We start from the raw sequence: 14,874 nt of genomic DNA on the forward strand, positions 1-14,874 counted from the left end.
AAAAACACTTGTTATATATTTAACACCATTATAAATGCTGGAGGCAAAGTGGCGTTTGGGGTAGAAGCTGACACCTCGTGACTCCCCACATAATAATCTCACGACTCCCTGAGGGGTCCTGACCCCCAGTTTGAGAACCCTTGACCTATCTCAAACAGCAACAATTATTCAAAGGGACATATTTCAAATGAAAACAGAATTTCATGGCCCATTTGACCCAGGATGCCAAAAAAAATCTGTTACCAAGTCACTATTGGCACTGATGTCCATGATATTGGATGGTCCAAACATTAAAACTCACTCAGAGCAAGTTTCCATTCATCCAGCTACATTTACTTTGGCACAACTGTTGCAGTACAACAGCAATATCTGTCTCCATGAAGGAACAGAAAGTTTGTACCACAACAAAGCATGGGAAATGCATTTGCCTATCTATGTTGGTTTGACACTTCATGCACAGACATGAAAAAGTGAGCTACCAGATACCTTTTTTAAGCTTGGATTGGCCATCTCCTATGACAGAGCGTTGGCCATCTCTACCAGCAAACTGCATACCAACACTTAGAGGATGAGAATATAGTCTGTTCTCTAAAGCTTTGTGATGTATTGTTCTTTACTGTGGCCATAGACATCACAGACCACAATCCCAGCCCCACCACAGCAACAGACTCCTTCCACAGAAGTAGGATACCACTTTTTCAGCCTCCCAGTACTTAAGTGGTGGGAGATGTCCATGGAATTCTGACCCCTGACTATGAGACTGTAGTATCGGTGAAGAAGATTTTAACATCACTTTCTGAGTCTTACACAATTTTCTCTCCAGTGATATTAAGAAAATGAATCCCTGCTGCAAATGTTGAATCAAAACTGACTGCCTACTGATTACCGAAGCCCTGCAAGAAGAATGCAGGTGGCTTGAACAAGTTAGGCAAGCAGCAAGTCTGGATACCTTCAATGGAGATGAAGACATTTCCTAAGCAACTTACCATGCCATGAAGCAGCTAGTGCCAGGCTTCGCTCCAGTCATCAATGTGCTTCTTCCTGTCTTTCCAGATGACTCCAAGTCTCTGGCAATGATTCATCATGTCATGGATGTGATAAAGAACGCTATACTCCACCTAAATCTGTGCAAAGTGCCAGGGATCACTGAGGACTAACCCCTTCTCACCATACAGACAGATACAATCAACCTGGACTGCTGGGTATGGCGAGGACAAATCTGTCATTATGTGGTCTTCATCTGGTAATGGCAAGTTTAATTGGAGATTGGCTAGAAGATAATGGATGGAAGCCGTTGTTCAGTCAACGTGGCCTCCCTAGGAATGGCTGACTTCTTGAAAGTGTCTCATGTTATACCTACTAGGCATGCCCATCGAGTATGGCGAGGACAAATCTGTCATCAATGCCCTATAGGTTCAGACCTTAGTCACTTTTATTTAAAAGTATGTGCATGTCAGGATGCTATTTAACCTTCAGACGTACCAGATGGTTAGCATTGTGATGATTTCTGTTGGCAGCAGTAGTGGGATTTGATATCTATTTCAGCCAAAAGCAAACGCAGTTTAGACTCTATTTTTCGGATTGCTGCAACAGATCTGATTTTACTTACTTTTGGTTTGCGCCACTGTAACTCTAATGATGTCAACAGAATCACACCAGCTTGAGAGCAGAAGACCCAATGTTCACCATTTTTGCTGGCTACTCTTTCCCATAGCTTATATATCTGATTTGTGTATGCAAATGTAGGTCAATGTACACTTTATGGGCTCTAACACACACACACACACACACACACACACACACACACACACACACACACACACACACACACACACACACACACACACTTACTTTTACAGGCACAAAATAATATGCTGGCTTTGAGACCAACAGAAAATGTAAGTAATTTTTTTAACTTCTCACTGATTCAAATTGGCACAGTTTGACAGCCCAATATTCTACCAGGATTTTCCATACGCTGTGGGGAAAAATCCCCTATTGTCCACATTCTCATCTTGTTTACACCATTAGGAATTCGGAGTAACTCCAGTTAAATTGATCACCTTTCTCAAGCAAGAGATTGATTAGAGCAGAGCTTCAGCAATCTGTATTGAATAGAATGCAGGCTATCCACAGCCACTGCATTTATACTTGGCCCAATAGTGTGTCTAGAATCTGTCACTGTTAGTCATTCATGCTGTAACATATGGAATAAGGTTTTTATTTGCTGGGTCTTTCCCCTCCCTGTTCTGCAATGTGTTGACACTGCTATGAAATAGATTGTGAGGAAACGGTGATAAGAAGGGATTTGTTCTGGTTGCTGGACAGCGTGTGAATATTTGCCTCCTATAAATAAGTCTCTCCCTCTGTTTATTGGGAGAACCCTGGCTCCCTCTGAGCTGCAGGTTTCTATGGAGACAGCGTCCTGGCAACAACTCTCAGCAGCCGTCTTCTTCCCATCTAGAAGGCCTAGTGGCAGCAGGCCCCACGGAGAGAGAGAGGACCTGGCTTCCACTAGCAGCAGGAAGGGACGGATGGACATCCAGGCTGTCTAGCTGCGCTCTATGAATCTTTGCATACAACTATCCCAGAAGTAAAAACATATTAAAAAGCCGAGCAGAGACATCCAGCAGAGAGGTTGCTAGGATGCAAGGGAAGGATGGGCAGCCATGTCCTGCCCTAATCCAACACTGGTGAGTGAATACAGCAGCTTTAATATGACTGAGTCTGTCTGAACTTTGCCCCTCTCTGTCGCATGACAATATGGTGATGTTTGTGTTGTGTTGTTATGTCAATTTTCCCCCCATCATAGCATTTCCACAATCATCCCCATATTCTCAGACGATCCCTCATGGAGGTGTGCTGCAGTCATTTTAGGGAACCTGTAAAACTTCATGATGTGGTTACGTAGTGTGAGGGCTTGTTTGATGTAGCAAAGTGATGGGCTTCTTGTTTTTTGACCCATCCTCACACTAAGTCATGACAATAACATTTCTATTCACTCCAAAACACCATCCTGGTATGTTGCAATGCTCCAGTGCAGCATTGTGATTCCTGAGTTTGTCCCTGCCATGCACTCTCAAAGGACCCCTTGTCACAACATTGTGTCATCTCCAAAGGTATTCCTGGACTGTTTTGAGACAGGAAGGATGGTCCAGTGGTCTGGGCATTAGCCTAGGACTTGGGAAGCCCTTAGAGTCCTTGCTTTGCCATCAACTTCTTGTGTAGATTTAAGACAAATCACTTAGCTTCTCTGTGCCTGAGTTCCCTGACACTTCCCTACATCACAGAGGTGTTGTGAAGATAAATCCATTGTAGACTGTGAGGTGCTCAGATCCCATTGTATGTACCTTAGGTAGATTTCAATTTTATGAAAGTTACAGAACAGAACTGCTACCATTGTGACTTAAAAGAAGGGGCAAGTGGAAAACTGTGCATGGTACTTGTACGGCCCTCACTGTCATAGAATCTGAACACCTCAAAATCTGTAATCTGTTTATCCTCATAACACCCCGGTGAGGTAGAGCAGTGCTATTGTCCCCATTTGACAGATGGGTATCTGAAGCACAGAGAACTAAGTGACTTGTTCAAGGTCACACAAGAAAACTATTACAGAGCAGGGAATTGAGCCCAGCCTCCGAAGTCCTAAGCTAGTGCCTAAATCATTGGAACATCCTTCTTCTCATCCCCCCAGAAATAAAATGTGCATGGCAATGGCTGCTTTCAGTGTGTGGCAGAAGGAGAGGTATGCAACAACAAAATGGGATCAGACCTGAATTTATGTATGTCTGATTCCTTACTCTTGCATGCAGCTTTATCTTTAGTTTCAAGTTTTGCATTCCTGACGTCAATGATTTACAGGAATAATAGTGAGGTATTCCAGGTTCACATGAGACAGAAATTGTGGTAGGCCTCAAGTGAGTGAGTATCTTTGCAATCAGGTATGGAACTTACAGCTGTGAGATATCCATGTAGCTGCAATAAGACAAATGTAGAATATTCAGAAAAGAACTCATGAAATAATACTCTGGTAAATCTGATAATATTGACTTACTGTCTTGTGCTTTAAGTTACTGTATCATATCAAACAGCAGTAAACTTAATTTAAAATAACTACTGACTTAAAAGGATAAATATTTGCGGCCTGGACCTCTACTAGGTTCAGTGGAACTATGTCAATTTACACCAGCTCAGGATCTGATCCTGAGAGTTATATTTTTCTTTTGATGCACATCCATTAACATTAATGGATATTACATACATACATAGAGAGGGAATATAACTATTAGTTCTGACATGTAGCTATTATTATTTACAGGACATACATACACTTCCAGAACCGCAGAGAGCTGTGTGGAATTTAAATGCTGGTGGACAAGATGCTGGAGACTTGGTCCCTGAAAAAGTGCTGAATTTACGGCTTGATCAAGTTAGTGGGAATATTTCCATTGACTTAAATGGGCTTTGGATCATGCCTTTACTGAGGCTTGCCTGTTAGACACACAGAGTCCAATCCTGAGGTCCTTACCCAGTGCATTTTCAGTATATAGTAGACCAAAATCCCAAGGTTTGTCTACGCTGGAATTAAACACCCATGGCTGGCCTGTGTCAGCTGGCTCGGGCTCAGATAGCGGGATTCTAAAATTGTGGTCTAGACGTTCAGGCTCAGGCTGGAACCTGGGCTCTGTGACCCTCCCCCTCTTGTGGACTCCTGTGAATATCCACACAGCAATTTCACAGCCCTGTAGCCCGAGCCCCATGTCCCTGTGGGCTGTGGTTTAACTGCAGTGTAGATATACTCCCCAGTTATGGGCTCTGGCCTGGGGAAGGCTTGTAGAACTTGGCCCACAGTACAGAGCTAGTAAACAAATCATATCATGGAGCTTAAAGCTGACAACAGATTTAAACCATTGCAAGCCTGGCAGCGAAGAAGCTGGTGAGAACTCTAAGGGCATGTCTACATTGCCCCACAGTTCAGACTAAGGAGGCATGCATAGCTGTGGGCACCAAAGTGCTGTGCTGTAACTCCCCCTTGTGGGTGCTGCAAGTAAGAACGTACAGGTCATGAGTTCTCTGTAAACAAGAACAGTTACATACCAGATCTAATAGGTATATTCTCTCTGGGGACCTTTTAAGTTCACACCTGCAGCATCGACACAGGGGAGTTACAGCGCAGCATTTTGGTGCGCACTGCCATTCAGACACTTAGTCCGAACTTTGGGCCAACGTAGACGTGCCCCCCGTATCATTCAGGATGAGATAACTGCCTCAGAATGTCATTGGAGGTGTGTGAGGTCTCAGCATTATAGAATCATAGATTATTAGGGTTGGAAGGGACCTCAGGAGATCATCTAGTCCAACCCCCTGCTCAAAGCAGGACCAATCCCCAAATCCCTAAATGGCCCCCTCAAGGATTGAACACTCAACCCTGGGTTTAGCAGGCCAATGCTCAAACCACGATAGACACTGCTGTTTGTTTTGTCAACATAACTGGCTTCCACCAGTATCCCAAAATGCCTGCCATGACTGCTCTGCTCACTGTTTTGAGAGAGATCTGAGTATGTACTGCAGAGCCAGCGCTAGGTATAAGCAGAATATGCAATTGGTTAGGACCCTGAGCAGTTCAAGGTGGCCCCCTATTAATTATTAGTGTGTGTGTGGGGGGGGGTATGGGGGGGGTGGAGTTGCAAGTATTTCTGCTTAGGGCCAGCAATGGCCTAGCACCACCACTGGTCTACAGAGTGATGTGTTTAAATTAGAAATGACAAATAACTGGATATTTCATATTTGGAAATATTGTTTCAGACGAATCAGTGCCTTTGGTGGCTTTTAGGGCCATTTGTATTTGAATGTACATCTGTGACTAATCCTGCAGTCTTTCTGCACTTAGACATTGACTTCAGCAGGAGTTACAGATGCACAACTTTGCTAGGATGAAGCCATTGTGAGCTGAGGTAAAAAAACAAACCACATTTAAGAGATACTATCAATTATATGTTTTAAAATAGTTTAGTATTTTGTCTTGAGTTTTTGGAACAATATCCAGGTCCTTAGTGATATAAATCAGGGATAGGGCCATTGACGTTAATGAGACTATTCACATATTTACAAGTAAGCTGTGCTTAAATGGTTTGCTGTGTCAGGGCCATTAACATACAGTTTGACTAGAGGAAGGAGCACAGATCCAGGCTCTGCCACTGATTCACTGTATGACCTCTTTGGGCAAGTCATTTAATGTCACCGGCTAAATTTCCCCAGTTGTAAAATTGTGATAATAGTGCTAACCAAACCTACCTCACAGACTGTTGTGAGGATAGCCCTCAGATGAATAATCCTTGTCTTAATGACACTTAGTGCAGGTCTACACTACCGCAGGGATCGACACTGTGATTGATCCACCGGCGGTCGATTTAGAGGGTCTAATAAAGACCCACCAAATTGACAGCAGATAGCTCTCCACTCGACCCCTATACTCTACCCCCACTGAGAATAGTAAGGTAAGTAAATGGGAGATTTTCTCCCGTCGACCCCCCCGCGGTGTAGACCCCGCAGTAACTCAACCTAAGGTACGTCAACTCCGTTATTCACGTAGCTGGAGTTGTGTAGCATAGATCGATTTACTGCAGTAGTATAAACATAGTCTTAATGGAGATGACTTTTGTGAGGAACAGTTTGTAGGATTCGGCCCTTGGTATCTGTACAGTGTCAGAATGTGTAAATAATAATAATACCTATCTCTAATATAATGCTTTTAATCATAGATCTCCAAGCACTTTAGAAAGAAGAGCAGAATCATTACCCCCATTTTACAGATGGTGAAACTGAGGCACAGAGGAGACTTGCCCAGGGGCACCCAGCAAAGCAGAAGCAGAGCAGGGAATTGAAGTCAGGTCTCCTCAGTCCCAGTCAGCGTCCTGGCCACTTACTACAATGTTTCTCATTAAAATGGGGCTGTCTTTAAAAAAAAAAAAATCTTATTAATGGAATGCTATGCTGTAAGTGGAACACACATACTGCTACAAAAATGCTCTGTTTTCTAAGTAGTGCCTTGAAACATGTTCTAATGCATGAACATGAGGTGTATTTTGATACTTTTTCAGGATATCCCTCACAGGTTTTTTGAACTTCAAAAGTTGACACTTGTATTAAAATAACCTGTTTTCTCCTTCCATCTGTTCACCATATTGCACCAAGTTTAATCAGCAATTGCAGAACTGTTTTTATAGATCAGATCTCTTAGTTTTCTGTAGCAATTCTGAGTTCACATGGAATTCAGGATCAGGCCCAATGTGAAAAAGGACCAATCATTGCTACGTCTGTAATAGGCTCCTCAGCGGACTGAAGGGGCTAGTGGTTAGTGTCCACTCATTCATGGGGCAGTGGTAAGGTAGCCTGGACCCACCCACTCCACTGGGCTCTGACCCAGGGCCCAAGGAGGGTCAGCAGAATTTGCCTACAGGGAGGGGCTCTCTGAGCTACTTTCCCTGGGTCACTTCCTACCACTGCTTCACTCCCTCAGCTTCTGGTCCCAGATAAGGAGAAAAGAAAAATGAAAATGAAACCCAATTGCCAGTCCAGATGGGCTCTGCATACAGTCCTGTTTCTCCAGGGAGGCTTCTTCAGCCCACCTTCAGGATTGGTCTGCACGCCTCCCCAACCTCCCCCTTCAGAGCTTGGTTGCTCCCTTTTCACCCCTGTCTCCAGATGGAGCATGCTCCGCAGGGTTGGAGAGGTGGGGCTAGCTGGGCCCCGTACTGCCCTTTAACCTCTTTCAGCCCCGTGTGAGGTTTGTATACCCCACTACAATGTCAAAAACATTTGTTTTTAGATGGCATAGAGTAGATGGATTTGGTTACGGCTAACACTCCTTTTGGCAAATATCCTACTGAGCCAAATTCTGATCTCATTTACACTGGTATAAATCCAGAGTTGTTGCACTGAAGTTAATAGAGTTACATGGGTGCAAGTGATATCAGAATCTGTGGTTATTACCATATATATTATAGCTATTTGAAATATTAAACAAATGGTTAAAAGACTAAATCTTAACCAGATTTTCAGTGACCCTCTGTTTCTACAGGCATAAGTTAGTTAGATGTCTTACTGCCAATATTTGAACCTGCATAACATATTATTCCATATAATGTACTGTCTCAAACAGTTTTGTTCCATTCTTCAGCAAACACATCCTTAACATTATGTATCATCCTGACTGTGTCTTATTTTTGTATTAACCATGGATGCTAAAACATTTCCTATTACTAGAAATATTCTATTGTTTCCCTTCAGTGCCATAGATTAGCAGTGTTGACCTTGGTGATTTCCCAGTTCCTGATGCTGGAGATGCTTTAGCCAACAGAATTTGTTTATTTTTGTGTGGGGTTTCCTCTCTTTCTTAAGGCTCTCTACCCAACTACGACTGAGTTAGGGGTCCTGGTTAAAACATGGCTGGCTCCTGACCCAGTACGCTAGGGTTAACATTTCCATTATTCAAGTATCAGAGGGGTAGCCGTGTTAGTCTGGATCTGTAAAAGCAGCAGAGAGTCGTGTGGCACCTCATATACTAACAGACGTATTGGAGCATGAGCTTTAGTGGGTGAATACCCACTTAATCGGATGCATGTTAGTCTATTAGGTGCCACAGGACTCTTTGCTGCATTTCCATTATTAAATTGGAAAGCCTATTATATTGGAAGCACAGTTAGGTCTGCTCCACAGAGTACAGTGTTGCAGAATCTATTTGTCTCTCAAAACAAGCTTTCAAATGGCTGGGTTACTTAAATGTAATACTAATGGCCACACTGTGATACACTTACCTATGTTGAATAGTACATTACACCATGAATACGTCTACTCTATAAAGAGGTACTACTCTATAGGAGCAAAAGCAGCAAAGAGTCCTGTGGCATCTTACAGACTAACAGACGTATTGGAGCATGAGCTTTTGTGGATGAATACCCACATGCATCCGACGAAGTGGGTATTCACCCACGAAAACTCATGCTCCAATACGTCTGTTAGTCTGTAAGGTGCCACAGGACTCTTAGTCTGGATCTGTAAAAGCAGCAAACACAGCTACCCCTCTGATATAGGAGCAAGAGTATCACAGCTTAGCTATGAAGTGGGTGGGGTTCATTGGCTAACTATAAATGTTTTTTGTAAGGATTTTTGGTTTTAAATTACTGATTTTATGAATATTTCAGCTGGGACTATGTCTCTTAACTTGGGATATTTTAAAATTTTCTGGGGATTGGTAATTCTGGGGTACAACTGTAGATGCTAATAACCAGACACTCGCTATTAAGTGATTCATGCAAAAGTTTGCCATAATTGAGAGGGGAGTGTCAGCTTTCACTGAATTTCTTGCTTTTACTGCTTTTTTAATCACAGTTTAGAATTATTTCTATGTAATTTTTGTATATCAAGTTAGAGTTGGATCAGAAAGGTATATCGATTTTAGAAAGTTGCAGTTGCCTGTGAGTACTGGGTTTGTTTAGATGACCACAGATGTCAATTTATAGGGACTGTCCATATGAACACTTAACACCTGACAAGCTGGAATGTAAATCTACCCCACACTAGCCTGCTGTGCACCAAAGTGTCTGTGTGAACCCTGCTGCTGTGCACTGGAAGTTCTGAAGTGAACTTAAATTATGTTGCTTCAAAATGGGAGTAGATCAGGGATCAGCAACCTTTGGCACATGACTCGCCAGGGTAAGCACCATGGTGGGCCCGAACGGTTTGCCTGCAGTGTCTGCAGCTTCGGCCAGTTGTGGCTCCCTCTAGCTGCAGTTTGCCGTCCTAGGCCAATGGGGGCTGTGGGAAGCAGCGCAGGCCGAGGGTTATGCTGGCCGCTGCTTCCCGCCACCCCCATTGGCCTGGAGTGGCAAACTGCGGCCAGTGGGAGCCGTGATCGGCCGAACGTGCGGACGTGGCAGGTAAACAAACTGGCCTGGCCCACCAGGGTGCTTACCCTGGTGAGCTGCGTGCCAAAGATTGCCGATCCCTGGAGTAGATCAAAGCACATTATGGAATTTTAATGCATGACAGCAGGGTCCTCACGGATACTTATTTCGTGGCAGGCTAGATCGAGGTAGATTTACACCCTGGCTTGCTGTGAACTAAATATTCATATAGACAAGACCTTAGAATCATGGGGGCAGATCTTCCGCTGGTGTAAATTGTCATAGCTTCGAGCTAGGCCACAGGCCCAGTCCTGCAAACATGTACTGTTGAAGTTAATGGGACTATTCATAATAGAGAGCAATACTAAAGGGGAAAATTTTCAAAGGCATAAATGGGAATTAGGTGCCATTCATTGTCAGTGGGATTTGGATGCCTAACCGCCCTTTGTGTTTTCTGAAAATCTCCCCATAGTCCCAATAATATATTTGTAAAAAATCTAAACCAGTTAATGTAGCCCCTTTTTATCTGAAATGAAAAGCAAGGGCATAGTTTGAGTATACTGTAGTTTTCCTCAAATGGGAGTGGTCTGCATGGAATCCGGTGTAAGCAGATCCTGCTGACCATCCTGACAAAATGTGGTGTGTACATCACCTGAGCAATTTAGTTAATTTCTAAAATTAGACAAATGGCTACTTGAGCTAGCTGTGAAGCTGCAGCAGCTGGGGCAGCAGCACAAACCCTGGGTTATGTACTTGAGTGTCTAGTCCATATGCTACTTCCTTGACTTCAGTGATATTGTTATTTGATCTAGCTAGATCAAAGCTACCCCAGTTGTGACTACATGTTCTGAAGTCACTCTGATTGAAATGTATTTGTGAATATTTCCCACTAAACTAATTTAAAACAATTTTAAAATAGCACAATTAATATTAATTATGATCTGAACATTTTTGAGGCAAACTACCAAACAATCCTTGTGTTGCAAATTCTTCTCTCATACTGGTAAATACTTGAAAAATATCAGACATGCAGCCTCAGTGCCAGGAGGATTGGTAATGAGTTGCAAAGCCATTCAATTTCACATCACTGTGTAGTCACTGTTACACAATTTATATTTACCCATGGGTACCATATAGTAATATTTGAGCTAACACCAAATTTACCAATACTTATAATGGGAAATAGAAGTAGTATAGATAATTGCCACTGTGCTCACTAGGTCAATAATGGCTGAAAGTTATCATCTTGTGGCTTTGTGGTGACCTGTATGAAATACTTTGGTGAGTCTCAGTCCAGTTCACAGTAGAGAGGTATCCGCTAGAGCTGCGTGGGAACCAGATTTTCTGTTTCATGGGATATTCCATAATTTAGAATTTTTTTCTGTTCTGAGACAAAACAAAACCAAAAAATTTGAAATTTCCCATGACATGAAATAATAAAAAAATTAAATAAAATACAAATGTTTCATTCTGATTTCAACTTCTTAAAAAATTGTATTATATTACATAATTTTTTTAAAAAACCCTGAAAAGTTGTTTGGAAACAAAACATTCCATTCTGAAAAGATCAAATTGGAATACTTCAGCCTTAACGGAATACTCTGTTCCATTCTTCTTCTGAAAGAGAAATCCATCAAAATCAACATATTTCCACGAAATATGTAGTTTTCAATGAATCAGCATTTTCTGACAGAAAAATGTTCCATTAGAAAATTTCCAGCAAGCTTTTATGTCCACATCACAAAGCTACCAGAGGCACTAGCTGGCACTCTTCTCTCTCATGAGAGAGGGCAAGAACTGAATGTCAAATTCATCCCTGTGCAGAAGACAAACACCAGGCTTCTGAACCACCTGAGTTCTCTACAGACCTTTCACAGGGCAAATTTCACCTAACCTAAGCCCTGACACAGTAATATCCTCTCATCCCTAGTGGTGGTCCTGTTCACGGACTGCTGTTAAGCAGTTCACTTTGCCACTGCCTGTGCCCACCTTGTTCTGGGAGGAAGGATGGTCCAGTGGTGAGGGTACTGGCTTACGACATGGGGAGCCAGATTCAATTCCTCACTACACCAAGAACTGACCTACTGTGTGACTCTTGACACAGCATTTAGCCTCACTGTGCCTCAGTTTCCCAACTGTAAAAAATTGGGGTAATAATGCTTCCCTATTTCAGAACAGGGTTATGAGGCTAAACACATTGCAGACTGTAAAGCGCTTTGAGGTTGACTGATGAAAAGTGCTATATGAGAGAGAGGCTTTACTATTATTAGTTCTGTGGATAAACAGAGGACAACAACCTCCAGGCTTGTCAATCTAGCAGCTTTCATGCGTGCTGCATTCGCTTGAAAAAGCTTTTTAGTTGTTTTTAGTCATCTAATTCTCCTCCCTGTTTTTTTGTGTTATATCAAATTTTGGATGCAAGTAGGCTGAAAGCAAAATCATGGGCAATATATAAAATGTCTTCCAATGTTAGAGTTGCTAGCATAATCTTAAGATTTACTTTAAACAGATACACAAAGTCATTTCTGTGCCAGACATAAACAACTGTTAAATAATTTAATGTGTATTTTCTCAACAGACATAAATTATTGAAAAGAAAATGGCACAGCGAAGCCCAATCTTTCCGACACTTGCCCCTACTGAAAGGTACAGTCTGTCATGTTAGAAATCTAGAATCTACAGAGTGCAGGAGTATCTGTGCTTCTTTAATTCTCTGTTTACAATCATGCTTAACATTGTAGCTTTTGTACTTACTGCAACAACTAAACTAAATTAAATATTGTAGACATATACTCTGCTTATCCAAATCATGGGCCAAATCCTGAAGCCCTTAGCTTTTATTCAGTCCTGTCTCAAGGAAAACTTCTACTGGCTTCAACTGTGACAGTGAAAACCGAGGACATCAGAACTTGTCCCAGTGAAAGTTTTTCATGAGTAAGGAATGAATGTAAAAATTTAGGGCCAAATTCCACCTTCATTTACATTCTGGTTGCATCTCCATTAACTTCAGTGAAATTACAGCACAATGTAAGTGAGAACAGAATTTAGCCTTCACTTCATGATTTGGCCCCTATGAATATCAGATAACATATACAGAATACAAGAAAAAAAGAAATAACTAAGGTGTATAAAGAAAATAACTAAAAGCTGTTTAAAGGCACAAAGGGGAATTAGGCCCTCAATGCTTGTTGACTTTCAATGGGAGTTGAATACCAATTTTCTCTTTGTGCCTTTGAAAATCTTTCCTCCACAGGATTACAAAACTTAACTCTGTGAAAGACTGCGTTTATCAATGGCCAGATTTTCAAAAGTCTCAGCACCTCAGCAGCAACTATTGCTTTCAGTAGAAGCTGCTCAGCATGGAGCTCTTTTGAAAAATCTGCACAATTATTTAGGTGCCTAAATGGGAGGTGACCTCTTTTTGAAAAGTTGCCTTAGAGACTGTGAGTAGCTTGGATTTTGTCCCTCCTGGATTTCCAAAGCTTTAACATGTATTTATTCAGCTCCCAAGAGGAGAAGTTTTTGGATGCATACTCCAGGAGTAGCCTTATTGGAAGAGAAAAGAATGGATGCAGACTCAAGATATTCCTTCTTAGTCTATTTTTATTTAACTTTATTGCAGTTATTGCTTTGAACAAGGATGGAAAAAAAGCAGCTGCAAAGTTTGCACGTGTAGTAATACTTGCAAAATTTAATCAAAAACATTCTGAGTTCATGTTCCCAGCCACACTACTTTGTCTGTCTTAATTCATCCCAAAACACACTAATATCCTTTTGTTAAATGTACATGCCTGGGTTAGTCACCCTACGTGAGATGGCGAGGAGGCCCTGACTTCCCTTTACACCTACCACTCATGGCAGCAAATGCTGCACCTGCTTATGTACAGCAGTGGGCCTCTCCCTGGAAGTGTTCAGGATTTCTGGGTGGTAGTATTCTTTCTGGAGGCACTCTACTCCCCAGTGCTTCTACTAAGCTAGTATCAATCTCACATACATGGCTACAACAGAGTTTTGAGTAAGGCCCTCAGTATCTGGCAATGCATTAATAATACATTTGTTTGAATATATTTCTTTTGTTAGACGGATTCGAAATATACCACTACACAGCCAAGCTTTGACTGCGGTCCCATTAGCATCTGCAAGTCTCGTGGATCAGCTAGAAGACAGAATTCTAAGCCATGAGAAAACAACTGCTGCCCTTGTGGAACACGCTTTTCGCATTAAGGAGGACATTGTTTCCACTTTGCATAGAATGCAGAACAAAGGGGGAGGAGATCGGTTGGCTAGGCAACTCTTAGAAGAACACATCCGAAACATAACGGCAATAGTGAGGCAGCTTAACCGGGACATTGAGGTATGTTCTGATTCTTTCCCGGGGGCTGACACTATCTCTGCTATTGACTCCAAGTTTAATAAGAAAATGTAGTAAGATTTAATATGTGATGTAAGTATAAGATCTGAAGAGTTTATAAACTGTGTGTACATCCTTACAAAGTACATGCAGAATATGTAGTTCTTTTTGTGGCTATGAAAAAAACAGTACGGGGTGGCAGGACTTTAAATATAAATTCTACACAAACAGTTTTGAGGTGCTAATCTATTTCCTTTCAGCACAAAACTAGAAAACCTAGGAAATCATCAGTTAATGCAGCGCTAACATGCATTTCAACCTAAGTTTAAAGGCCCTACCACCTAAACATACTCACAGACTCCTCATCCCTGCAAGAAAAACTCCCTTTCACTTTCCACATGCACCACTCTCAATGCACACATCCAGGTGATCCACTCATAGTCAAATATGCAATCTTAAACCTAACCTCTGCAGAAATTAGCAGGGTAGTGGTAGATGGACAAATATAGGTTAGTATTTCAGGGCCCAATTCTGCTTCCAGTGTGACTTCAGTGAGAGTTATGTGTGTAGCTTGGGCCCTGAAAATCAGGAGAAGCCATAAATGAGTATAATGCACCA

At 42.0% G+C, this 14,874-nt stretch overlaps 1 protein-coding gene across 3 annotated transcripts in view; it reads left to right on the top strand.

Moving 5' to 3' along the window:
* The first annotated feature begins 1,826 nt into the window (after positions 1-1,826).
* Positions 1,827-14,874, top strand: part of FAM81A (family with sequence similarity 81 member A) — a 32,403-nt gene continuing 19,355 nt past the window's right edge. Inside the window, exons 1-5 of one of the 3 annotated variants that reach the window (XM_030577664.1) lie at positions 1,827-1,898; positions 2,381-2,693; positions 4,319-4,429; positions 12,484-12,551; positions 13,986-14,259. In XM_030577664.1, the coding sequence (XP_030433524.1) occupies positions 12,505-12,551; positions 13,986-14,259 (321 nt within the window). In that variant the 5' untranslated portion in view covers positions 1,827-1,898; positions 2,381-2,693; positions 4,319-4,429; positions 12,484-12,504. Of the gene's footprint in view, positions 1,899-2,299; positions 2,694-4,318; positions 4,430-12,483; positions 12,552-13,985; positions 14,260-14,874 lie in introns of those variants that run through there. The other 2 variants (XM_030577663.1, XM_030577665.1) reach the window with 2 other exon arrangements.

Source organism: Gopherus evgoodei, chromosome 10 (genome assembly GCF_007399415.2).
Source record: "Gopherus evgoodei ecotype Sinaloan lineage chromosome 10, rGopEvg1_v1.p, whole genome shotgun sequence".
NCBI classification, from domain to species: domain Eukaryota; kingdom Metazoa; phylum Chordata; order Testudines; family Testudinidae; genus Gopherus; species Gopherus evgoodei.